This window comes from Garra rufa, chromosome 15 (assembly GCF_049309525.1).
Source record: "Garra rufa chromosome 15, GarRuf1.0, whole genome shotgun sequence".
NCBI lineage: Eukaryota > Metazoa > Chordata > Actinopteri > Cypriniformes > Cyprinidae > Garra > Garra rufa.
The window spans coordinates 7064115-7092105 of NC_133375.1; the positions used below are offsets into that span (position 1 = coordinate 7064115).

The 27991-nt window shown below is 39.6% G+C and overlaps 2 protein-coding genes across 2 annotated transcripts in view; both read right to left on the bottom strand.

Moving 5' to 3' along the window:
• LOC141287068 (nuclear factor 7, brain-like) overlaps positions 1-5446 on the bottom strand; it is a 7717-nt gene extending 2271 nt beyond the window's left edge. Inside the window, exons 1-5 of the mRNA XM_073819205.1 lie at positions 5054-5446; positions 4859-4954; positions 1549-1779; positions 1444-1466; positions 1243-1361 (exon numbers count right to left, since the gene is read on the bottom strand). Of these exons, the coding sequence (XP_073675306.1) occupies positions 1243-1361; positions 1444-1466; positions 1549-1779; positions 4859-4954; positions 5054-5446 (862 nt within the window). The remainder of the gene's footprint in view (positions 1-1242; positions 1362-1443; positions 1467-1548; positions 1780-4858; positions 4955-5053) is intronic.
• Positions 5447-13150: 7704 nt separating this feature from the next.
• Positions 13151-19064, bottom strand: LOC141287069 (E3 ubiquitin-protein ligase TRIM35-like). Its single transcript, XM_073819206.1, has 7 exons — positions 19030-19064; positions 15670-15859; positions 15483-15578; positions 14103-14333; positions 14010-14032; positions 13809-13927; positions 13151-13650 (listed from the first exon to the last, which is right to left on the bottom strand). The coding sequence occupies exons 1-7, from the start codon at positions 19062-19064 to the stop codon at positions 13151-13153; spliced, it is 1194 nt and encodes a 397-aa protein (XP_073675307.1).
• Between the last annotated feature and the right edge of the window lie 8927 nt (positions 19065-27991).

Genomic DNA, 27991 nt, shown 5'->3' on the forward strand with positions numbered 1-27991 from the left:
CTAACGATGACATCAGGTATTACCCAATCAAAAGTAGGAAAGGAGGCATCTTCATAAAACGCGTGTGGGATGATTTGCATGAGACGCTGCTTTAAAAAAAATGATAAAAAATATGGGACAAAAGCCGTCCCGTATTGATTCAAAACGAGACACGCAATTTCATTCTTCTTAAGGGACGGGTGGCAACCCTAATGCCCAGACATGTGAGGCAGCATTTGCCAGCACCAGGTAATGACCGCATCCAGAAACACACGGATGGAATGTCATTTTTAAAAAGGTGCAACGTCACACCCGTTTAATGCTCTTTAAGGGAAGTAGTTCTCTTATCAGTGAACACTCTCAAAGATTAGCACTTATGAGATTGTGACCACCGCTGCAGTGCTTTCACCCCAACACCACAAAAGAGGCTTTTCCCAAAGAACTGGCTTATTCAGAAACACTTAAAGGTGCCATAGAATGGAAAACTGTATTTACCTTGGCATAGTTGAATAATAACAGTTCAGTACATGGACATGACACACTGTGAGACTCAAACACCACCATTTCCTCCTTCTTATATAAATCTGCTGTTTGCAAAAGACCACTGTCAGTGCATCAGTAAAATAAGGCGAGTCACTGAAGGGACACGGTTAGCTTAATGCTAGCGGTAGCCTGTTACATTGCAGTACATAGGATTTCACTTACCACATAAACAGAGAGATGACTGCGCTGATGATGGTGAATAATGGAGAAATGACTGCGCTGATGATGCCGAATGATTTACAGATCCTGAGCATCACTTGACAAGCGCCTGAACTTATGTGGTAAGTAAGCACTCCCGCAGCATTATAACTTTACACAGAGCACATGTAATCACATAGTGAGAGGAAAATGTCGCCGATTCAAAATGGCAGATTCAACTTCCATTTTCGTATGTATAAAAGCTAAGTATACATTGCATCTGTTATCTATACCCACGCTGCAGGCCGTGGCAGTCAGATTCAAATATTGCATGCAAATTGGCTTGTTTAGTTTATACTCGAAGTAGATTGGTATCTCTGGTGAGATTCCCAATTTGTTGGTCACTGAAATTATGTTGAAAGTGACAGGGAACTGTAAATATCATGTTCTTCTCTTGTTTACGCCTTATTTTGTTGTACTAGCTCATCTGGTTATTTACAAATTATGCTAAAATCTGTAAATCTTCCCCCTGCATCATTTCCAGTGGTTGTGTGTAACGGCACAGATCATCTCTAGACTTACTCTTTTGGATAGAGTTCAGCATCTTCTTCCAGACTCTGTACGGCAGGTTGCCCAAGTAACGTGGCACATGAATCAAAGCTCCAGAAGGTGTCTGTGGATCCGGCAGTGACATCTGGACTCTGGAATAACATTTAGGAATAAGAACTACAGTGACTTTGGCTTCAGAAGCAAAGAGAACGGAGGCACCAGCAGATCACTCACCTTTCCATCGTGACCGGAAACTTCTGCAGAATAAAACACACAGTTTATCATCAACAAATCTATCAATCATCAATGAATCAATCAATGGGTGATCTGAAATCAGACCTTTAGAAAGCAGACGCCATTGGCTTTCATTGTCTCCTCCAAGTCTTTAATAGTGTGTGAAAGAGCTGAGATGTGTCTGTTTATGTCCTCCAGCTTCTCCTTCATCGTCTGCTTCTTCTGCTCCTCTTCCTCCCTCAGTGCAGTGATTGTAGCTTCTTCTTTATTTCTGAGAAACTGACGAAGCTTCTTAAACTGCTCTTTAATCTGATCCTCTGTGTAGTCAGCTTGAGACTGAAATCAAATCAAAGTCACTTAATTTCAGAGATGCAATTTATTCTAGAGCAGCATGAAGAGTGAGCTGCTAAATGTGGGTTAGTTAACTACAACTACAACTTTCTTAAGTAGTGCTGTAATAAATGCTCTGTGTCTCTAGTAGGGATGTCCCGATCTGATCACGTGATCGGAAATCGGGCCCGATCACGTGGTTTCAGACTCGATCGGAATCGGACGTTACCTCCCGTTCAGGACTCGGATATATATGTGTATATCATAGGTTGCGTTTACCGAAAATTGTCCTTTATTGACGGAATTTTTGTTGCAATGACGGAAAAATCTGAAGGCCGTCCGTCACTTTGACAGATTACACAGATGGTGATCTAGTGTAATTATTAGCTGTAATTCCCACCCCTGTCCAGTTGGTGGCGAGTGCGCTCCAGTGTGGCAACAGAGCACTTGCTCCAGAACTAAAACGAAACTGTTACTAATCTTTTGCCTTTTGCTTTGCGTTTCATTACGCACAGGCGCAGTAGTAGTAAGAAGCTACAACAATCTATCATGCCAAAGAACGCCAAAACGGTATTTATTGCTTGAATTTCCTAATGAAATTGAATTTGAAATTTGAGACTTTGTTTCATTGCGATTTATTGGATGGGAGGCGCACGTTAGTCATCGACTGAAAACAGCATGGACCAAAAGATGACTGGGATTTACTGAACAATATTGCTTATTAAAATGAGAATATATTAAAATCGATTGCACTGCGGGGTGTGGTGTTGAACATGAAAAGTTAAGCAGTCTCATCTGTTCTCTTCAACATATTTAAAATTAAAACATGAACAAAAATAAATGCAATTAAATGTGTTATAATTAAAATATGAAAATTAAAATGACAGGTAATAATGAATTATGACAGAATTTTTACAACCCTGTCCGTCAAAATGACGGGCAATGTAACAGTCTAACGCAACCTCTGGTATATATATTCTCATTATTTTTTAACACCACTATAGTTATGCGGTGGCACAGAGTTAGGCCTCTTGACTCCACACAGAAACACAGCAAGCACTGTGGCACTTATATTTTTTTATTTGTTTACATGCCTGCCGGGTATTTTTTAGTTGAGGTGCTATTTGTTTTTATATTAGACTTTTTTTTTATATTTACTGTTGCACTAAAGTCCAGAAGTGAAGAATTTATGTAATTTATTACTTGATTGTTCAAGCTACCTCAAAGAAGTGCTCTGTTTGTTAACAGAGTTGTTGAATTTAAAAATAAGGTGAATTAAATAAAAAATAAGGAACATCCTGGATCTGTTTCTTCGCTCTTCTTTATTCTTTTTTTATGTATTATAGAAGTATCGGATTGGGACTCGGTATCGGTAGATACTCAAAATCAGATGACTCGGACTCGAGGGCAAAAAAGTCTGATCTTCTCTTCACAAAATGACAGTTTTAAATGTCTTTTAATACATATGCAGTAGAATTTGGAAATATAGCAACTGAACTTTTTAAAAATGTGGCAGCCATGTCTGAATAAAATGGCATTATTCAAAACTGCAATAACATTTTTTTTCATAAAAAAAGTTTACAACTGTAAGTGTGATCCAAGCAAACACTATTTTTTCAGGACCAAGTATCCCCACAAAGTAATACAAGTAATGTTTTACAGAGAAAACAAATTGTGTGCATGATTTAGTTCCCTCATTTTAAGTAAATTGTGTGATCAATATGATCATTTGTTTCCTCTTTATAAGTAAGTTGTGCGCACAAAAGAATAATGTTTGCCCTTGTTTTAAGTAAATCATAAGCAGTGTTGAGGGTAACGCATTACAAGTAATGCGAGTTACGTAATCAGATTACTTTTTTCAAGTAACTAGTAAATGAACGCATTACTTTTTTAATTTCAAAGAAAATATCTGAGTTACTTTTCCAAATAAGTAACGCCAGTTACTTTGTTTTCCCATTTAGCTCTCCTGTCCCCATGTTAAGAGAAATAGGGATAGGTGTTGTGTGCGCTATGTAAACATGATGGTTACTGTAGTTCTAGACTAAGTGTGAATATGCATTTACAGAACTATTGTTTCTCAAAGTAAAATGCAAACTCGGAATATAACACAAACTTGCGATAAATGTTAAATAATGCAAATATCCATTATCTGTTTAATCCCAATTTATGAACCAATGAACCAATAATCCAATTCAGACATATTAATAATCAAAAATGACTTTATAAACATCACATTTATTTTTTATTGCTGAATTTGCCAAAATCCAATTTTTAAAAAAAAGACAAACAAGCAAGACCAGCCCAGTTTAGAAAAAGTAATGCTAAAGTAATGTAATGCATTACTTTCCATAAAAAGAAACTAAGTAACACGATTAGTTCGTTTTTTAAGGAAGTAATGCAATTATGTAATGCATTACTTTTAAAAGTAACTTTCCCCAATACTTATCATAAGTATAAAGGAAATAATCAAATAATAATTAGTTTATTTCCTGTCTGCATTCTCATAAATTGAAGTAGATACCTCTCACTTAAAATGATTCCATGCAATGCTGCAAGGTTTTTGAAAATGTCTCTATAACTCATTCCCAACTCAAAATAAGACTTAATTAAAGCATCTCTGTCCAACAGTTTTGCGAGAATGTGGACAGGAAGTAGAACAAACTATTTAGTGCGCACAATTTAACAAATTAGTAAATTGAGCAAACAATTCACATCGAGGGAATGAATTATTAAATTGTGCACACAATTTGGGTTTTTTCCTGCATGTCATGTACAGGGCTCTATCATTTTTGACCTTGTGGAAAACAGCTTATAAATAATACTAGAAGATGTTGTCTTATTTTGAAAATGTAATCTGCAGAAAGTTTTCTGTGAGAGCTATTTAGGGGTAGGGTTATTATGGTATATACAGTTTTTACAGTTAAAAAACATTCCAACCCGTCTATGGAAAGTCCTTATAAGACATGAAAACCCAACATTATCTGTGTTACATTCAATAAAGGAACATGTAATTTGGCTGACAAATTGATTAAACTGTTTTAATCAATATTTAGGCATGTAATATGTCAGTAGAATCAGTCCTCACCTTGATATGTTGAACTGTTTTCTCAACCTCTCTTTTAATGTCTTCTCTCTGATGAAGTTTCTCTTGTAAAGAATTCAGTGCTGTATTGAGCTCCTCCTAGAATTTAAAGTGAAAATTTAGACAACTTAGATTTCTAAAATATGATCACTTGTACATAAGCTTATCTTCATGTAAACATATGTAAACCTGTGCTACCTTATATGATGGAACAACTTCACTGATGGGTCTGAATGTTTGTTCAGCGTATTTCTGTGTATCTCTGCATGCTGAACACACAGGCTGGTTGTCCTCCAGACAGACGAGCTTGAGTTTCTTATCATGTAAACTGCAGATCTCCTCAGACCCTGCTGAGTACTTCTCATTTCTCTCCTTCAGGAATGACTTGCACAAAGTTTTTAACACAAGATTACAGGAAGGATTTTTTGAGATTATTTTCCCACAGACAGGACACTCTTGACTTTCCTTGGTTCTCCAGAACTGTTGAAGACACTCTTTACAGACATTGTGACTGCATGATAATGAAACAGGATCCTTGAAGATTTCATTACATACAGGACAAGAAAGTTCTTCTACATTTAATAAATCCATTTTCACTGTTTGAGCTCCAGCAATCTAAACTCCATCTAAACTACTTGCTCTTCATCAATCACTCATTCTTTTGTCAAGAAGGAAGTAATAACCACACATGTGGTCTTTCTATTTGAGCATTTGTCAGAATATATGACACATTTCCTGTATTTAACATGAAGACCACAAGAGTCTAGATCTTTTCATTAGGGTGAATGCAGGTAAAGTGGGCCACTTTTTCTTAAACATGTAATTTAGATACCTAGATGTTTTTTTTTTGTTTGTTTATTTCGTTATTACTTTTGTTAACTTTAAATGTATATTTTAAGTTATATTTCAATTTATTTACAGTTCATATAATGTGCTATTTGCAATTACCAATAAACATTCTGAGATTGTTGCATCTTAATATCAAAACTATGATATATAATTATGTCCATATTTTATTTTTGTGTGCGTTTACAACACTGAACCAGAGATGAACCAGCACTGACCTGCAAAATCTGTAGTACTTACCAGTGGAAAAAGTACAACAACTAACTTGGATCATGTGAGGCACTTCAGCCAATCATACAATGGTCTCCTTTGGTCTCCTTCCCTACGTACCACCAAAGCCACAGAATTAGTATTAATTGCTACACTTTTTCGGCTAAAGGTTGTAGGCTTGCATTCCAGTGGCTTTGACTGAACTATGGCATTTTTAAGATCTGGCACAGTCATGCACATACACTTCCTGCCACATGCGTGCACTCTCAAGTGGCTAAGACCACAAATGTGGGTATTAGGACAGGCTCACAGAGTCAGTATGACAGAAAAAATAAATAAATAAATAATTCTCACCGGTGCTCACTATTCTATTGCTTTCTTTTATTTTGAAATTATGATGAATAAAATGCAGTACATATCTGTTGCTTTTATGCATTTGAATGTAACGGATTAACTGAAGAACGTATTTACAGTATATTCATTTTGTGTAAACAAATTTATGTGGCCAAATGTAGAAAGTCATTATATAAAAGATCATGTGTACAAAATTTGGCAAGAATATTGGGATATAGCTAACACAGGATGACATCTACAGTATATAGTATAGAAAAACAAACAATCAATCAGTCATCATTTTTTTTAATAATTTGACACAAAAACCTAAAGGAGGGACTCACCACTGGCTCCTTTGAGATTTTCTTATGGGCTTTCAATTCCTGAGTAAAATACCTGCACCATTAATTTCAGGAGTTATTAAATAATTGACAGTGGGAGTGGACAGAGATACACATGTTCACAATCCCCAGAATTTTGATTTTCCTCACCTGTCCACACTAATCAAGTCACCCTATATAAACAATCCCATAGTTAGCTGGTCTTGTTTGTGCACTACATGTCAACTTACCTCCACCTGTGATACTCACCTGCTCCTATCTCTAAGCCTAAGGCTTTCTCCACCCCAAAATGAAAATTTTGTCATTAATCACTCACTTTGTTCCAAACTCATAAAAGTTTCATTCGTCTTCACACAGTCCAGTTCCTTGGGTACATCATTGACCATCATAGCATCCACATTGATCAGAGGAAGCTACAAGTGGTCAAGGATTGGCCTCAACCCACCACTATCAAAAAACTCCAAAGATTCCCGATCTCCATTTCATTGTGCAAGTCGATTCCTCTAATGTCAGGGTAGGAGCTGTCCTGTCACAATGCCAAGGAGAGCTTCCCACCCCTCATCCATGCACCTTTTACTCAAAATTGGTCCCTGGTGAAGCATAACTATGACACTGGCAACCGAGAGCTCTTGGCTATCAAACTCAACCTGGAAGAATGGTGGCACTGGTTGGAGGGAGCAAAAAAAAAACCTTTAATGTTACCCTTTTGACCCCATCCAATGGTCCGTTGATGATCAGATAGCTGAACATTTACATTTACATTTACATTTATTCATTTAGCAGACGCTTTTATCCAAAGCGACTTACAATTGGGGAATACAACAAGTGTTTCATCCTAAGGAGGCAGATCGACATAGGAAGTGCTCAAAAATACCATATGTCAGGCGTTGTTAGATGAGTACGGGCTAGAAAGGGAAGACCAGGAAAGAGAGGAGAAGAATTTTTTTTTTTTTTTTTTTATTGAGTCAGATAGTGTCAAAAAAGATGGGTTTTCAGCAGTCGCTTGAAGACAGTTATGGAGTCTGCGTTCCGGATGGGGGTGGGAAGATCATTCCACCAGGCAGGGACGTTGAAGGAGAATGTTTTGGAAAGTGATTTCGTGCCTCTCTGTGGTGGTACAATAAGGCGTCTTTCACTAGAGGATCTCAGACTTCTGGAGGGAGTGTAGATGCGTAGTAGTGAATGGAGGTAGGCAGGTGATGAGCCGGTGGCTGTCCTGTAGGCCAGCATCAGTGTCTTGAATTTGATGCGAGCCGTAACCGGTAGCCAGTGCAGGGATATGAAGAGAGGTGTGACATGGGCCTTCTTGGGCTCATTGAAGACGAGCCATGCTGCTGCATTCTGAATCATTTGTAGAGGCCTGATTGTACATGCTGGAAGACCAGCTAAAAGAGCATTGCAGTAGTCCTGCAATGAGGCAGGCTTAGAATGAGCAGGCTTAGAATGAGCTGAAGCCACTCATTCTAAGCCTGCTCCACCGGGAGTTCCCGAAGGAAGAATTTATGTGCCAACATCCCTTTGACTGTCCCTGCATACCTTTCCGGGCTCTGGACACCCAGACAGACAGCAAACCTTCTAGCTTCTCAAAAATTGCTATGGGGGCCCAACATGACCCAGGATGTCTCATGCTACATCAAGAGCTGCTCAGTCTGTGCCATCTCCAAAACTCCGCCTCAGTTCCTCTTTCCATTCCATGGTGGTCCTGGTCCCATCTTGGTAAATGTGGACTTTGCGACAGACCTGCCTCCCTATAACTCACACACCTGTATCAAAATAAAAATTTTGTTATTAATCACTTACTCCTATGTTGTTCCAAACCCCTAAAAGTTTAGTTCGTCTTCGGAACACAATTTAAGATATTTTAGATGAAAACCGGGAGGCTTGTCACTGTCCCATTGATTCCTAGGTAAATACCACTGTCAAGACCCAAAAAAGTATGAAAGGCATCATCAAAATAGTCCATCTGCAATCAGTGGTTCAATCTGAATTTTATGAAAGGACATGAAAACTTTTTGTAAGCAAAGAAAATAAAAATAATGACTTTATTCAACAATTTGTTTTACCGTAGCGCCATTTTGGAGAATATCTGCTGGACACACTGGGAGCCACCAGCTGCTGACCCGAAACAGGTCATTTCATCAGGAATCAGTCCCAATATTTGTCTCCAAATGGACATATATGATGATACTGTGGAATTAGAAAATTTCATTCAAAAGGTACTACTGAACTACTGTTCTGGTGACCACCACCCAACACTCAAGCCTTTCTCGACTCAGGATACGCCGGAAATTTCATCTCCCTGAATCTTTTGCAAAAACTCCAGCTAATAGGAAATTATGCTCACCACCACCCAGCCCATCTCGTTTCTGGTGCTAGAGGGTTCCACTGCTGACATCATTCTAGGACACATATGGATGACCTAACACTCCCCCATCATGAAATAGAATACTAGGGAGATTCTCCAGTGGGGTAAGCACTGCTTTTAGAGTTGTCTGTCCTCTGTTAAAAAAACACCCAGAACTCTGTAACTGCAACAATCATCTTTATCCACATAAGTAAGCTTTTGCTCCACCACTGTAAATATCCGAAGCTTCTGAGATTCCCCACGATTACCGGGCATTCCAGGATGTCTTCAGCAAACAGTCAGCCACCAAATTACCACTGGCCATTGGACTGCACTATTGACTTGCTGCCTGGGGCGACACTACCAAAGGGTAAAATATACCCGCTGTCCATACTGGAACCGAAGGCCATGGAGGAATATATTGAGGAGGCTCTTAAACAGTAATTCATACCTATCTACATCACCAGCAGCATCCAGTTTCTTCTTTGTCAGTGAAAAGAACAGAGGATTGCGGCCCTGCATTGATTACCATGTGTTGAACTCTAAAACGATCAAACACCGCTACTGTCTTCCTCTAATCCCTGCAAAATGGATCCTGCATCTTCTCTAAGCTGGACCTGCCTAGTGCCTATAACCTCATTTGGATCCATGAGAGTGATGAGTGTAAGACCACCATTATCACAACATCAGGCCACTATGAATATCAGGTGGTTCCATACTGCTTGTCCAAGTCACCCTTGGTGCTCCAAGGATTCAGGAATGAGGTGTTCTAGGAGTACCTCAATTGCTCTGTGTACATCAATGACATTCTCATCTACTCCCGGAACCTGACCAAACATCACCAACATGTAAAACAGGTCCTCCAAAAGCTGAGGGACCAACATCTTTACCTCAAATTGGAGAAGTGTGAGTTCCACCATGACACAATCCAGTTCCTTGGGTGGTGTACCATCATGACATCCACATTGACCAGAGGAAGCTACAAGCGGTCAAGGATTGGCCTCAACCCACCACTATCAAAAAACTCCAAAGATTTCCGATCTCCATTTCATTGTGGAAGACGATGCCTCTATTGCGAGGGTAGGAGCCCTCCTGACACAACGCTTGTTGTTGAGGGGAGCTTCCCACCCCTCATCCATGTACCTTCTACTCAAATACTGTCCCTGGTGAAGCAGAACTATGACACTGGTAACCAAGAGCTCTTGGCTATCAAACTCACCCTGGAGGAATGGTGGCACTGGTTGGAGGGAACAGAAAAACCCTTTTTACCCCATCCAATGGTCCATTGATGATCAGAAAGCACAAGCCTGCTCCACCGGGAGGTCCAGAAGGAAGGATTTATGTGGCAACATCTCTCTGACTGCCCGTGCATAACTTCTCGGTTCTTCAAAATTGCTACCGGGGGCTCAACATGACCCAGGATATCTCATGCTACATCAAGAGCTGCTCAGATTGTGCCATCTCCAAAACTCATTACCACCTCCCTGAAGGAAAGCTAGTTTCTCTTCTAATTTCATGGTGGCCCTGGTCCCATCTTGGTAAGTGTGGACTTTGTGACAGAGCTGCCTGTCTCGAATGCTTGTAAGCTCATCCCACTAAAAGGACTACCTACTAAAAAGCACCTCTTGTTGTGCTCCGAAACTTCAGACTTCCCAAAGATGTATCAGACCCTGGACCACAATTCATTTCGCAGATATGGCGAGCTTTCTTCCAAATGTCTCTGTAGTGAGTGGGGTGGGAGTTAATGATAATGGGCGACACCTGCGTCACTCACCGGTCTCGAGTCCCACTGAGGAGCTCCGGAAGGATAAAAGGAGGAGTGACGACAGCGTAGGACGAGAGAGGACCAGGCCTGGACTTTATTTTGTGTTTTGTGTGCGGCAGTCGTCCATGAGGGGCTGCTGCTTTACTTTTGTGTTTGTTTATTTTGTTATTAAAGTATTTAAATGTTTGCCGGTTCCCGTCTCCTTTTTCCGTCTACAAACTTTGTTACAGTCTCTCTGTAGCGCACCTACACCATAACCAGCACACCTTGGCAAATCCATTGAATATCAAGTGGATAATGATTATTCACAAAATCACATATTCTCTTGAGTAGTTATTTATTTTGAATAAATAATTACTTTGTAAAAAAGTCTGTGGTTAGCATTGAGGTGGCCGAGAAAGAGAGTTCAGCCATTGGGGAGGCACCGATTTAGACAGAAAGCTATGGCATTCAGAAGACTGTGGCAGAAACCTCAATAAAGAAGCAACTATGAACCTCCTGGTCTTAGGACAGTACAAACCAGAACAAAAAGGGGCAAACTAAAGAAATTACTCACACCTGTCTATCTTGCATCCTCAGTACCAGTGCTCCTGGCCATGGCTGCCACAGTGGTTCATGCCAAAGGAATTCATGCCAAAACTAGCACTAAAGACCATCTCAGCCACACTAGTCTCCAAGCTCCCAGGCATCTCTGTCAAGGGCTAGAGGTTATTGTCATAGCCTACCCCAGAAGTGCCAGAGTATCCTTTTATGCCTGCCACAGATGTTGCCCTCATGGGCTCCCATCTCCAAGTTTCTTGGAATGTTAGCTCACTCCCAGAGATTCCTAAAAAAGCTTCTGTGAATATTCTCTAATTATTCCTGCCACTGGTCCTTGTCCTCTCCGTTTCTGCCTCATCGGTGCCAGTACTCCCTGTCATGGCTGACCCAGTGATTCCTGCCACAGGCACCCCAAAGATTGCTATTGTTGTCACCTCAGAGATTCCTGTAATGAAGGACTGGGCAACTTTGGTCCTGGAGGGCCGGTGTCCTGCAAAGTGTAGCTTCAATTCTAATGAAGCACACCTGAACAAGCTAATCAATATCTTCAAGATCACTAGAAGGCTACAGTCAGTTTAGATCCAACTTGCTCCAACATACCTGCTGGGAAGTTTCTAGTATGTCTAGTTAGAGCTTGATTAGCTGGTTCAATTGGGGTTGAAGCTAAACTCTGCAGAGCACCCCTGGTAGACTGAACGTGTAATACAAGGTTCCTTAAATCTTACCTTTTAGGGCCAATGTGCTGCAGATTTACATATACAATACATATGCACATGATGTCACTGTTCTCACAAATTCACCTTTTTTTGTAGTTTACACAAAGATGATAACGTCATTTTCCAAAACTTGCACTTTGAAACCCGGTTTCAAATGTTTGCATTTACAGGCCCCCAAAGTGCCACTGTCATGTAAATAAACAGCCAAAGCACATAGATATTTTTCATGTGTCATGTAAACATATTGGGTGAATAATTCACCAAATATATGCACTAGATGGCACTAATAATCCATATTATCTATTTAAAACAATAAACTACAGTTTTACACTACATGTTAACAGTGTCGCAAATGTGTATTGTGTGTATAAAACAGGTGAATTCCTAATTCCTGATTGTTTACCAGATTACACTCTATAAAAATATTGAGGGGGAAATACAATAAACTCTTTAACATAAACAAAACACAAAAATAAAGTTTAAACAGACAGTGAGCATATAAAAATATTATGTGGTGTTGTCACAATGCTATTGTACTGAAGGCAAGGAACACAGAGACATGGGAAATACATGATAACAGTCCTTTAATCCAAGAAGAAGGATAACACAGGGCAGGCAGGAACACACTTGTAGCACCAAGTATGGAAGACACCAGACAAAAGAATCACAGGACAGACAACACTTTAAATACTGAACTAAATGAGGGTAATCAACAGGACACACCTGAACCATATGACTAATAAAATGAGAGGAAAAAAATAGATCATGGGGAGAAAAACACACACAAAAGGAAAGAGGCATGACAGGTGTGTTTAGTCCAGACCCAGTCATTTTCACTCCATTAGTCAGATATCAAACATCCTAAAGAAGGTCACAGTGTGGATTGAACTCAAAACCCATGATAAACAAGACCAGGATCTGAATCAACACCAGTCACTCATGTAAGAACATAGAAGGATCTGACAGACAAACCAACATAAAAACATAATAAACAGAAGGAAGAAAGAGCTTTATTATGTGAAATTGGATAAGCATTTCTTCATGAACTTACGATGACAACAGTGAGCCTTATTTGTATAATGAGATATTTTGATGAAATTCAGGTTTTCACATACTAAATATGTAAGATAGCACAAGTTATATATACATTTTCTTGTATTCATTGGCAGGATCAGATAAGGCTTCAGTGATTTTCTGTTTTTACAGTTTAAATGGCAAAATCCTCAGAGCTTTAAGTTCATCAAGATTACAGAAAAATGGAAAGATTTTTTCAGTGAAGCTGGTTATGAATGTGTGTAGATGTGTGTTAGTTACAGGATCAGAGAATGACACCGTTCCTCCGTCGTAGTCCAGATCAACTCTCACATACTCGAGCTCTTCTTCAATAAGAAAGCCAGACCTAAGCTGACTGTACAGATCATACGTCACACACCAGGCATCAGTGTCACAGAAGTCACGTCCCTTCCTTTGGTTTGATTCTGTAGTTACTCCAAGACTCCAGCATTCGCTCTCTTTAACCTGCACTTCCCAGGAGTGTGTTCCTGAGGTAAAACCTTTTGAACCCAGAACACACTCACAGATGTCAAATCTCTCTGGATTATCAGGAAGTGGTTGTTCATCCCAGACGAATTTCACACGGGTCAGATCATCAGACAGGACCAGATGTGAATGGGCCGTGTTTGGATCCAGAATCACAGGAGCTGAAGAAGCAAAAAAAAAAAAAAAACAGGTGTTTTTTCTCCCTGTAGCTCATATAATGATCAGAAGTAAACTGTACACAGATTATTAACAATTATGTCACTGGAAATCATCAGACATCTTCCTGTAATCACAATGTTAAAATCATCTCCAGACTTACTCTTTTGGACAGAGTTCAGCATCTTCTTCCAGACTCTGTATGACAGGTTGCCCAAATAACGTGACACATGAATTAAAGCTCCAGAAGGCATCTGTGCATCCAGCTGTGAGATCTGGACTCTGGAAGAACATTAAGGAGTCAGAACTACAGTGACTTTAGCTTCAGAAGCAGAGAAAACAGAGACACCAGCAGATCACTCACCTTTCCATCATGACTGGAAACTTCTGCAGAACAAACACACAATTTATCATCATGAAATCAATAAATCAATCAATAGATGCTCTGTAATCAGACCTTTAGAAGTTGGACATCTTTGGCTTTCATCATCTCCTCCAAGTCTTTGATAGTGTGTGAAAGAGCTGACATGTGTCTGTTCATCTCCTCCAGCTTCTCCTTCATCGTCTGCTTCTTCTGCTCCTCTTCCTCCCTCAGTGCAGTGATTCTAGCGGCTTCTTCATCTCTGAGAAACTGATGAAGCTTCTTAAACTGATGTTTAATCTGATGCTCTGTGTACTCAGCTTGACACTGAAATCAAATCACATTCACTTCATCTCAAAGATGCAACTTATTATGGAGCAGCATGAAGAGTGAGTTGCTAAAGGTGGTTGCTAAACTTTATTTTTCTCAAGTACACTCTTAAAAATAAAGGTGCTTCACGATGCCATAGAAGAACCATTTTGTCCAACTGGTTCCATTAATATCTAAAGAACCTTTCTGTTTCACAAAAGGTTCTTTGTGGCAAATAAGGTTCTTCAGATTATGAAAAAGGTAAGCAAGAAATGGTTCTTTAAAGAACCTTTAACTGAATGGTTCTTTGTGGAACCAAAAATGTTTTTTCTGTAGCATTGCTTGAAGAACCTTTTGAAGCACCTTTATTTTTAAGAGTGTAGTACTGTAATAGATCTGTGTTTTTAGGGTGATAATACACACAAATCTCAAATGTCTTTTTAATACAATCAAATGCAATATAATTTTTGAATGTAGAGCACATGAACTTTAAAAAAATGTGGCAGACATGTCTAAATGAAAACGCACATTTTCCATATTACACAGATCTTAGAGAATTATGGACTAATTGTGTTACTGATCAATCAGTGTTTCTGTGAAACCTTTACGCTATTTATACTTGAACTTGGTAAACTAAATTCTGGGTTTTCTTGTTTTTTTCAGTGTTTCACATTGCTCATATTTTACCTGGGTCTATCAATTAATGTGTAAACCTTATTAGATTTAGCTTTTTACATTTACATTTACATTTTTTTTTTAATCAAAAATACTATCATTTATCATTCATGCAATTTATAACTGAATTTGACGAGACAAGACACTTAAGAAATATTACAGATACAAATATGAGTGAATGCACCAGTGTGATTTTTGTACTAGAAATGTATGCAAATTAGCACATATTTCATTGAATAATGGCTAATTTGCATATTTAAACCTAACATTTTAGAAAACTTGTAGTACAAAAAATGTTTGCAATTATCAATGTAATCAATCAACTGGGTAAGTAAGGTGATAACCTCACCTTAAGAGACTGAAAACCAACATGTGTGTGTGACTGTTACAGTCAATAAAGAAACATATAATTATGTCTGACAAAACTTTAAGCTGTTCTAATCAATATTTAATCCTGTAAATATGTATTATGTCAGTAGAATCAATCCTTACCTTGATAAGTTGAAATGTTTTCTCAAACTCTCTTTTAAGTTTTTCTCCATGTTGAAGTTTTCCTTTTAAGGAATGCCACGCTATTTTGAGCTTGCCCTAGGATGTAAAGTGAAAATCTAAACACCCAAGTTTTCCGTAATATGATCACTAATACATGAGCTTATCCTCGTATGTAAATCTGTCTTACCTCATTAGATGGAACATCTTCAAGGTTGAGTCTAAACATTTCACTGGTGTGTTTCTGTGCCTCCCTGCGCAAGTTTTTTAACACAAGATTACAGGAAGGATTTTTTGAGGATGTTCTCCCGCAGACAGGACACTCCTGACTTTCCTTGGCTCTCCAGAACTGTTGAAGACACTTTTTACAGACACTGTGGCTGCATGATAAAAGAACAGGAGCCTTGACGATTTCATGACATACAGTACAAGAAAGTTCTTCTAAATTTAGTGAATCCATTTTCACAGCTTGAGCTCCAGCAATTTGAACTTTAGAAAAGACAAAGATCCGTTGTCTGTTTAGATCCTAGAAACCTTCCTAAAAAAGTTTTTAGCTGTGCTCTTCATCGATCACTAATTCTTTTATGCTTCTGTCAAGAAGGAAGTAATAACCACACCTGTGGTTTTTGCACTTGAGCATTTGTCTACCTTCAGTATATGACGTATTTCCTGTATTTGGCCCAAATATGCACAAGTGGGTAGGAAGACCACAAGAGTGAAGAACTTTTCATTAGGGTGAATATAAAGTGGGCCACTTTTTGTTAAACTTGTAATTTAGATACCTCAATGATTTTGTTAAATTTGATTTTGTAAAGGCCAAGCTTTAATAATTGTGTTTTAATTTTATGTAATCCAGACAAATTTCTTTTCAGGTAAAGTGTGCCTTGGTCTGGTAAAGTCAAATCAAAAATTGTTCTGTATCTTAATTAAAAAAAACACATGATTTATTAACCCATATGACCAAGCAAACATGTCCGACAACATATTTAACAAACCCCCAAACATACAGGTGCATTTCAATAAATTAGAATGTCGTGGAAAAGTTCATTTGTTTCAGTAATTCAACTCAAATTGTGAAACTTGTGTATTAAATAAATTCAATGCACACAGACTGAAGTAGTTTGTCTTTGGTTCTTTTAATTGAGATGATTTGGCTCACATTTAACAAAAACCCACCAACCCACCATCTCAACAAATTAGAATACTTCATAAGACCAATAAAAAGCAACATTTTTAGTGAATTGTTGGCCTTCTGGAAAGTATGTTCATTTACTGTATATGTACGCAATACTTGGTATGGGCTCCTTTTGCTTTAATTACTATCTCAATTCAGCATGGCATGGAGGTTATCAGTCTGTGGTGCTGCTGAGGTGGTATGAAAGCCCAGGTTTCTTTGACAGTGACCTTCAGCTCATCTGCATTTTTTGGTCTCTTGTTTCTTATTTTCTATTTTACAATTCCCCATAGATTCTCTTTGGGGTTCAGGTCTGTTGAGTTTGCTGGCCAGTCAAGCACACCAACACCATGGTCATTTAACCAACTTTTGGTGTTTTTGTCAGTGTGGGCAGGTGCCAAATCCTGCTGGAAAATTAAATCAGCATCTTTAAAAAGCTAGTGAGCAGGAGAAAGCATGAAGCGCTCTAATATTTCTTGGTAAATGGGTGCAGTGACTTTGGTTTTCAAAAAAACACAGTGGACCAACACCAGCAGATGACAGTGAACCCCAAATCATCACAGACTGCGGAAACTTAACACTGGACTTCAAGAAACTTGGGCTATGAGCTTCTCCATCCTTCCTCCAGACTCTAGGACCTTGGTTTCCAAATAAAATACAAAACTTGCTCACATCTGAAAAGAGGACTTTGGACCACTGGGCTACAGTCCATTTATTCTTCTCCTTAGCCCAGGTAAGACACCTCTGACATTATCTGTGGTTTAGGATTGGCCTAACAAGAGGAATTGGACAACTGTAGCCAAATTCTTTGACACGTCTGTGTGTGGTGGCTCTTGATGCCTTGACCTCAGCCTCAGTCCATTCCTTGTGAAGTTCACCCAAATTCTTGAATGGATTTTGCTTGACAAGCCTCTCAAGAATGCGGATCTCTCGGTTGGTTGTGCAACTTTTTCTTCCACACTTTTTCCCTTCCACTCAACTTTCTGTTAACATGCTTGGATACAGCACTCTGTGAACAGCCAGCTTCTTTGGCAATGAATGTTTGTGGCTTACCCTCCTTGTGAAGGGTGTCAATGATTGTCTTCTGGACAACTGTCAGATCAGCAGTCTTCCCCATGATTGTGCAGCCGAGTGAACCAAACTGAGAGACCATTTTGAAGGTCTCTGAACTTTTGGCTTTTTCAGATCTGGGAGAGTCAAGTCTTTGACCTTGAAATTATGGCAAATAAAATGCAGTGCATAGTTCTATTTTCTTTGTTTTTAGAAAACTGTAGCCACACCAAGAAATAAGAGGCTTACTGAAATGCTTTTTAAACTTACAATTCTTCTTCTTCTGAGACTAAATTTCTGACTGCTACTTTTACTAGAGCTTTAATGCTCAGGAAACCTTTGCAGGTGTTTTGAGTTGATTAGCTGTCACCATATTCTAATTTGTTGAGAGTGAATTGGTGGGTTTTTGTTAAATGTGAGCCAAATCATCACAATTCATGCTACGTCTACATTAATCCGGATACATTTGAAAATGGAGTTTTCGTTTTAAAACGCTCTCCGTCCACACTAGCGTTTCCAAGCGTTTTCCAAAAGATTCTCGTTCACACTGAAACGTAGGAAAATGTCAAAATACTGCGCATGCGTAAAGCCTTCAAAATTATACAGAGGTAATAAGTTTTCACGCAATTCTTCTGCCGGGATCATTTACGGAAATATCTCATCGTTCACTGACACGTCTATGTCGCGCTCACTCATATTTTATCTGAAAAGCAGTTGTCGTCATGTTTTGCAGGACAGCAACTGTGAGTAAATTTTTTGCCATCATTTTAGGACTGTAATTTGAAGAGTGTACAAGGTAAATCTCTTTAGCAGCAGTGTGACAGTGAATAGCACAGGCAAAATTACTGCTGTAAACATAGATATCTATTGGTATAATATGCGTCACATGACTAAATATGCGTCATCGTTTTCAAAAGCCTCCGTTTTCACAGTCCACACTACAAGGCGAAAACGGCGTTTTCAAATTTATCCACTTTGGAGAGCTTTTTCAAAAAGCTCCGTTTTCCTTGACAAAAACGCAGTCTCAGTGTGGACGGAAGGCCAAAACGGAGAGAAAAAGATGCGTTTTCAAACTAAAATGTATGTGGACACATGGCCTAAAAGAACCAAAGACTAAACTACTTCAGTCTGCGTTCATTAAATTTATTTAATACACGGGTTTGAGTTGAATTACTGAAATAAACGAACTTTTCCAGGACAGCGCAGCGGTTGGCTGGATGAAGGCTTGCCTAGCGCACTTTTCCACGACTCCGTGGGCTGAATGTAAAGCGGAGCCTCGCCTTATTTCTCAGCGTTTGATGGATCCTATCGACCCTTGGTCGGTACCTGTCGTCGGCCCGGGTGAGGTGTTCCAGCCCCATGCCCTTCGCTCTCCTCGCCCTCGTCGGCGTGGAGTGAATTTGCGAGACCTGCGTTCTTTGCGTCGGGTTCCCTGGAGTGTCACCAGTGCATGTGTGCCGGCGCGTGCCAGGTTTAGCCTGGTAAATGCTAGATCACTAGCAAACAAAACTTTTATTTTAAATTATTTCTTTTCATCGCGGGACCTGGACTTTCTTTGAGTGACTGAGACATGGCTAAGTGTTGGTGAGTCCAGCCCCTTTTCTGAACTTTTATCGGACAATTGTGCATATTTAAATTCCCCGCGAGCGTCGGGACGAGGTGGTGGTATAGCTATTATTTATAAAGATGTTTACAAATGTAAACAGATGCCGCCATGTTCTTTCAGTAGTTTTGAACTGAGTTTATTCGAGTTGGGTCGTGTTCACAAAACATTGTGTGCAGTAGTTTATCGGCCTCCAAAATATAATAAGGATTTTATAAATGATTTTTCTGTTTTTTTGGCTGATAAATGCCTAAGTACAATCGTGTCTTAATTATTGGAGATTTTTATGTGCACGTGTGTTGTAGTGATAATGCAATGGCAAAGGACTTTTTACATCTTATTGATTCTTTTAATTTTGTGCAGTTTGTGTCCGGCCCCACACATGAACGTGGACATGCACTGGACCTTGTCTTTTGGCTTGCCTGTTCTTAATATAGAGATATGTGATGCAGCTTTTTCTGACCATATGCCGGTTTTATTTGAAATTCCTATTAATCATAATACTGTTGAATTTCATGCTGCCGCTCGGCCTTGTCGCATCATTAACTCTTCCACTGCTGTTCAGTTTGCATCAGTTTTCAGTCAGAAATGTTCAATTTCGGAGTCTATATGCACTGTGGCTCCTTTAAAAAATCAGGCAGCCAAAAACTAAATCCGAGCCTTGGCTGGACGACAGGACTGGTTCATGCTGTTAGACGGGAGTATCATAAAGCAGAGCGCAAATGGAAAAAGGACAAACTCATTTCAAATACTAAAGTGCCCCTATTATGCCATTTTAAAGGTAGCTAATATTGTTTTATGAGTCTCTTAAAACAGGTTTACATGTGTGCAAGTTCAAAAAACACTTTAGTTTTCTCCAAAAATAGATTTAATTTTACCCCGTTTCTAAATGAGTCGTAAACGACTCGTGTGAAGCAGTTCGAAGAATCAGTCTCTCTAAACCCCTCCTTTCCGTGAGCCCTCAGTGCTGTGATTGCTCAGATGGCGCAGTCCTTCATGATTGGTCTACCGCTTCAGCGCAAAACGAAACGCCCATTACCATAACTGAATGACAGCTGCGGAGACCTGTTAATGCATAGAAAAGATAGCCTCGATTTTACCCTATCAATTCGAGCCGGAGTCTGACGATGAAACGGTTGAAGTGGCACATCGACAAGAAACTGTTTTGCAAGCAGGACTGGAGCAGGACGTTTCTCAGTGGTAAGTGTCATATGTTAACTGTGGAAAGTGCTTGCAATTTGCTTTTGTAAGCGAACCGGGCACACCTCTACGTTGTGAACTTCAACATTGTATAATGCATAACACTGTGTTAAGCCATCGTTTATCATTACTTAAACTAATAAGGCAGACAGACAGTCAAGCTGCATCAATCACAATTTTTAGACTACATTGCACTCACAGCTGAACAACAGAACTACAGAAACGCAAGTTAGCCGGTTACCAAGACATGTGCGGGGTTGTTACACAACATAACCTACACAAAGACGTATTTTGAACGATGGCTAGAAAATACAATCATCAATTATTAATCATACTTACAGGTAGAAGTTCAGAGGAGCAAGCCGGTCCAAATAAACTGGGCACTGATCCATTTTTTAAAACCAAGCGTTTGGTGAATCTCGCGTTGTAACGTTACTCCCCAAGATTGGAAAAACAGTCATCAGTAAAATGACGCGAACACAACACAAGATTGGAATTGTACTGCTGAGGTGTTGTTGAATAAATTAATGTTAACCACTCATTCTTTGTAGATTACTCTTTCGGAAGGACATATAAAACAAATTTACTCTCACAGCGCAGGATACAGTGTCTTCTTGACATGATGTAATCCACGTGAAAATTGTTTGTGGGCGGGCAAGTTGTTCACGACATAGAACATGGGCGGACATTATGCAAATGTGTTAGCTCGTGACGTGTGGCCGTAACAGAAAAAGATTCGAATTGCTGACGACCACTGATCTATAAGTAAGGGATAATCAACGGTTTGCCGTGCGTTAAAGGATTTTAAATGCACGACGTGGAGGCTAATAACCGCCCGACACGAAGCTTTCACTTCTTGTCAGTATAAGTTCTTTGTCTATAATAGAGAACTGGATTGCTCATGACGTCATAAAAGTGAAGCCACCGCGCCGCCATATTAGTATTCCCTAGTATTCGCATACATTCTGTTGAATGAATAGGAAACTATACGATTTTACTGAGAAAAAAACACATAACAAGTGAGCGTTTTTATACCTTAAGTCTCACTGTACATTTTCACCATGCAAATGTCCTAAGCATGTAAACGGTTATTTGTTTAATGTCGGGAATTCCCTCTGCTTATTAAAAATGTACAATGTTCATAGTCTACTTTAAAGTCACGTACATCAGATAAACAAACATCGTACGATCTTAGTACAGTTATTCACAGTTTATGTCATTTTGTAGGCTAACTGCTTGTTTCAACAATACTTTCGTTATTAATTTGATTATTATTATATTATTTTATTATTTTATTTGTTATTAACAGTATTAATTTTGAAGCAGGTAATGATTTGTTCGTTAATAATTAATTCAACATATATACACAGCATTTTACTTAAATGGAAACTGTAATGTTAGTAAATCATTACAGAATTCGCTGATTTGAAGAGTCTGAAATAGATGTTGCTCGTTAAAAATATGCATACCATAACTATACCGCTGACTACATATGGTACAGACTTAAAGACATGAAGCTTTATTTCAAAAATTTGAATTTCAGTACAACGAGCAACAGAGGCTTGTTTTGTATTACTTATTGTATAATCGAAACAATTTCAGATATTAATACCATATACATGGTTTTGTGTATTATTTCCTGCATAATTAGGTACATAAAGAAATATATTTTCGTATTGGATCAGTTAACTCACCTGTGTCTGCAAATGCGCGGCTGACACACACACCTAAACGATTTCAATATATCGCTTATCCAGCCCGAAAAGAAAGCACCATAAACATTCCAGATAACATCTTAGGTATAATTTATTTACATACACATATCCTAAAAACTAATCCTGTGTGAATGAAACTCTTCAAATCGAGTCATTTTAGGTCATTGGTTTACATGCAAATCAATGGCGCGCTCTGCAGGTAGGAAATAGTAAGATGGCGGATCGAACGCTTCATGCTAGTAACTTGCTAATCATGCTAACAACTGACTACTAATGCTAACATCATGCTAGCAACATTCTAATCATGCTAGCAACCAGCTAGTAATCGTGTTAGAAACATGCTAGAAACATGCTAATTATGCTATAAACATGCTAGTAACTTGTTAATCATGCTAACAACAGACTACTAATGCTAACATCATGCTAGCAACATTCTAATCATGCTAGCAGCCAGCTAGTAATCGTGTTAGAAACATGCTAGAAACATGTTAATTATGTTATAAACATGCTAGTAACTTGCTAATTGTGCTAACAACAGACTACTAATGGTAACATAATGCTAGCAACATTCTAATCATGCTAGCAACCAGCTAGTAACAGGTTAATCGTGTTAGAAACATGCTAAAAACATGCTAATGATGTTAGAAACATGCTAATAACTAGCTAATCGTGCTAACAGACTATTAATGCTAACATCATGCTAATAACATTCTAATCATGCTAGCAACCAGCTAGTAACAGGTTAATCGTGTTAGAAACATGCTAGAAACATGCTAATGATGTTAGAAACATGCTAGTAACTTGCTAATAATGCTAAAAAACAGACTACTAATGCTAACATCATGCTAGCAACATTCTAATCATGCTAGCAACCAGCTAGTAACAGGTTGTGTTAGAAACATGCTAGAAACATGCTAATGATGTTAGAAACATGCTAGTAACTAGCTAATCGTGCTAACAACAGACTATTAATGCTAACATCATGCTAGCAACATTCTAATCATGGTAGCAACCAGCTAGTAACAGGTTAATCGTGTTACAAACATGCTAGAAACATGCTAATGATGCTAGAAACATGCTAGTAACTTGCTAATCATGCTAACAACAGACTACTAATGTTAACATCATGCTAGCAACATTCTAATAATGCTAGCAACCAGCTAGTAACAGGTTAATTGTGTTAGAAAGATGCTAGAAACATGCTAGTAACTTGCTAATCATGCTAACAACAGACTACTAATGCTAACATAATGCTAGCAACATTCTAATCATGCTAACAACCAGCTAGTAACAGGTCAATCGTGCTAGAAACATGCTAGTAACTCGCTAATCATGCTAACAACAGACTACTAATGCTAACATCATGCTAGCAACATTCTAATCATGCTAGCAACCAGCTAGTAACAGGTTAATCGTGTTAAACATGCTAGAAACATGCTAATGATGCTAGAAACATGCTAGTAACTTGCTAATCATGCTAACAACAGACTACTAATGCTAACATCATGCTAGCAACATTCTAATCATGCTAGCAACCAGCTAGTAACAGGTTAATCGTGTTAGAAACATGTTAGAATCATGCTAATCATGTTAAAAACATGCTAGTAACTTGCTAATCATGCTAACAACAATTTCTCACAAGACAAAGATGCTATTAATAAGCAAGTTAAATGTCTATTGCTTTGTCATTTAACCTTTCCAAGATATAAAGTCCATTACCACTCTATTTCTTAAGGAGAAATAACGAAAAACAAAGAGAGCCAGAGGTTACTAGCACATGGCTCATCGTTGGGGCTTAGTCTTTACCACTAGCCCGATCAGATTCCACAAGCAGACAAATCTTCGTAATGGGTCGGTCCAAGATGTTAGTCTTTGTCTTTATCCTTACTCTGCGAACAAAACCCTTCTTGTCTGGGAAAGCTTCGATGATTTTGCCCATAATCCAAGAATTCCTTGGCGCACAGTCATCTACGAGAAGAATGACGTCACCTTCTGCAAAGTTCCTAGATGCTGTGGCCCACCGCTGGCGCTCTTGGAGTTGAGGTAGGTACTCTTTAATCCATCTCTTCCAGAATAAGTTGGACATATATTGCACCTGTTTCCATCTGCGTCGTGAGTAGAGGTCGTTTTGGTCAAACAATCCTGGCGGTAACAATGGTGTTGTTTTCAGTAACAGCAGGTGATTGGGTGTGAGAGCCTCCAGATCGTTAGGGTCACTGGATACAATAGTGATCGGTCGGCTGTTGATGATCGACTCTGCCTCACATAAAACTGTATGAAGGCCTTCCTCATCAAGAATTTGCTCTCTTGCAGTGGAATTCAGCACCTTTCTGACTGATCTCATCAACCTCTCCCACACACCACCGTGATGTGAAGCAGTAGGAGGGTTGAATGTCCATTTGATTCCATGCTGATGGAATAGATGCTGAAACTCTGAGGTGTTCCAATCAGCAATGGCAGCCTTCAGCTCGCGATTGGCAGCAACAAAGTTTGTCCCATTATCTGAGCGAATCTCCTTCACTTGTCCTCTACGAGCCATAATACGCCGAATTGCATTTATGCATGAATCTGTGTCTAATGACGAGGCGAGCTCAATGTGCACTGCACGAATGGTTAAACAAGTGAATATGACTCCGTATCTTTTCAAGAGTGTTCTTCCACGCCTCACCTCGAACGGTCCGAAATAATCTACACCTACTCGGGTGAAGGGAGGATTATCTGGCATCACTCGCTCTTGTGGAAGATCAGCCATTAGTTGATTTCCAGCCTTTCCATGTAAGCGTCGACATGTCACACACTTTGCAATTACTTTTCTGATGGCTGTGTTGGCCCTCGGAATCCAAAACTTCTGGCGTAATTCAGAGAGCATGTGATTGCGCCCTCCGTGTCCAGTCTCTTTATGTATCTGTTGGAGAATTAAATCGGTGATATGAAAGTCTCGGGACAAAATAACAGGCTGTTTGCTACTTTCTGGCATAGCTGCCCGGCTCAGTCTCCCACCAACTCGCAACAGGTCATCTTGAAGTACAGGGTTCAGTTTATACAAGTGACTACTGCGCCTCATACTCTGTCCTTTGTGTAAAGCAAAAATCTCTTCTGAGAATTTCTCTTTTTGACAGAATTTGATTATGTCAAGTTCTGCTTGACCCAGTTCTTCCACTGTAAGTTGTGTATGCCTAAAGCTTGCTTTGAAACGATCAATCTGATTTTGAATCAGCTGTTGACTAAAATCTAGGCTGTTCTTTGTATTAGACGCACACAGCTCTCTGCGTTTTTGACAGAGACTCTGTAACAAGGCTTTAAACTTCAGGAACCATGCCACGGCTTTTTTCAGCTTAATCCATGATGAGAAGTAGTTGATCAGTCTCATGAATGGAGTAATGTTTTCTTCCACTTCTATTTGATTTACTGTGACATTTTTGATTTCAGGATCATCTGAAGTGATTTCTGTGTGGTTCAATGGAATGCTGGGCCAACACTCTTCAGGACTGTGAAGAAACTCAGGTCCAGACACCCAAGTCGTGTTCTTCACGAACTCATCCACTCCTTGCCCTCTAGAGGCGCAGTCAGCCGGATTCTTGTCTGTGCTGACATGTCTCCACTGATCCACATCAGAGCCTTTCAGAATAGATGAAACTCTGTTTGCCACGAATGTGCGGAAACGAGTGGTCTCATTTTGGAGATACCGGAGTACTACCGTACTGTCAGTCCAAAACATTGGATTTGCAAGATTCAGTTGTAGTTCTCTTCTTAGAACACCATCCATCTTGACAGCAACAGTAGCAGCGGTTAATTCAATTCGAGGAATAGTAGGAGGTCTGAGAGGCGCTACACTGGATTTGCCCATCATAAACGCACAATGCGTCTCATTGTTTGCGTTGCGCAGGAGAAGGTAGCTGACTGATCCGTAAGCATTCTCACTCGCGTCCGCAAAGTGATGTAATTGAGCAAATACGCAATTTCCAAACTCTTCAGGTTTGAGACATCTTGCAACTGAGAAGTGTTCTAAGGCAGAAAGACTGACTAACCAGTCAAACCACCGCCTTTTCACATGCTCAGGTAAGTCGTCATCCCATCCAGTCCTCAGTCTACACAGTTCTTGCAGCATAATCTTTGCTGGTAAGACTACAGGTGACAAGATGCCTAATGGGTCATAGACTGATCCAATGACTGACAGAAGACCTCTTCTTGTAAATGGGCGATCTCTAATGGTGATCTTGAATTTGAACGTGTCTGACTCGACACACCAGTTGAGACCGAGAGCCCTCTCCAGAGGAAGTTCCTCATTATCCAGATCCAAGGTTTTCATTTCTGTAGCCAGTTCAGACTTCGGGATCGAATCGAGCACTTTACGTCGGTTGCTCACCCATTTGTTGAGACGGAATCCTCCATTAGCACAGATCTTCATAAGATCCTGACACATTAATATGGCTGCCTCCTCTGTGGCAACAGACTTGAGACAGTCATCGACGTAAAAATTCTGTAAAACCGTCTGAACCACTTCTTCTCTGAACTGCCCACGCTGATCTTCAGCACACCTCCTCAAGGCAAAATTGGCGCAACTGGGTGAGGATGTGGCCCCAAACAAATGCACAGTCATCTTGTGCTCGTTCAGTGTTTGATTGCAGTCACCGTCCGTCCACCAGAGGAACCTGAGTAAATCAGAGTCTTCATCAGACACCTTTACTTGGTGGAACATTGCTTCCACGTCCGCCATAATCGCAACAGGCTCTTGTCTGAATCGGATAACAACACCAATTAGACTGCTGGTCAAGTCTGGACCCTGAAGAAGTTGATCGTTCAGGGATGTGCCTCTATAGGACGCTGCAGAGTCAAACACAACTCTCAATTTCTGTTTGACAGGGTGGTACACAGCGTGGTGTGGTATATACCACACTTTCCCTTCTTTGTGCTTCAGTTGATCATTGGACAATTTCACTGCATAGCCCTTTTGAATCAGGTTGTCCATAAAGTCTGTATACTCCTGTCTAAAGCAGTCATTCTTGAGAAACTTTCGCTCTAAATTGTGTGCTCGTTGCTCAGCAATTGGGCAATTATTTGGCATGTTGACCAATCTGTTTTTGAGGGGTAGACATAAGGAGTAATGACCGTCTATCAGTTTAGCAGATTCCATGACCATATCCATAAACTGATGGTCCTCTCTGGACATTTCCACTTTGTCATGCTTTCCACTTTCGGGAAAATCCACTTTAAACTGTTGTAACCACAGATTTTCTAAACTGCTCACTGATATGCGGTTTACCACTGTCTTTGTTGGCTTTCTCTTGTCTGCATGACAGCAGGTTTCCCTCCAAGGTCCGTTCACAAACCAGCCTAACCTGGTCCGAACTGCATATGGCCCACCACCAACACTGCTCACCACCTCCCACGGCTCCATAGCTTTAGGTACGTTTGCTCCAATAAGCAATCCAATGTTTGCTTCAATTTGAGGTAAGTTTATGCCTTTAAGGTAGGTCCACCTTTCAATATCCTTTTGTTGTGGTATGTTTTCCTTTCCAACAGGTATTGACTTTTGCGTGAAGACATCTGGAAGATCTATGAATTCCTCACCAGACAAACTACTGATCTCCAAGCCCGACACCTTGTACGTACGGACGGGTTTCTCTTCATTCATGGTTCTTAGTAGTATGTCAGTCTTTCTCCCAGTGAGCTTCAATTCATCCATCAATGCTTCTGTACAGAACGTGGCTGAGCTACCCGGGTCCAAGAATGCGTAAGTTTGCACCACTGTTTTCCCCTTCCTGGCCTT

What these genes read in the sequence shown, in the direction of transcription:
- LOC141287069 (XM_073819206.1), bottom strand. Translation starts at nt 19,064, where the DNA reads ATGGGGCTGGAACACCTCACCCGGGCCGACGACAG. An exon ending in CTCACCCGGGCCGACGACAG is followed by an intron (nt 15,860 to 19,029) that starts GTACCGACCAAG and finishes TTTATCATGCAG; the next exon opens with CCACAGTGTCTGTAAAAAGT. An exon ending in AAGATGTCCAACTTCTAAAG is followed by an intron (nt 14,033 to 14,102) that starts GTCTGATTACAG and finishes TTTGTTCTGCAG; the next exon opens with AAGTTTCCAGTCATGATGGA.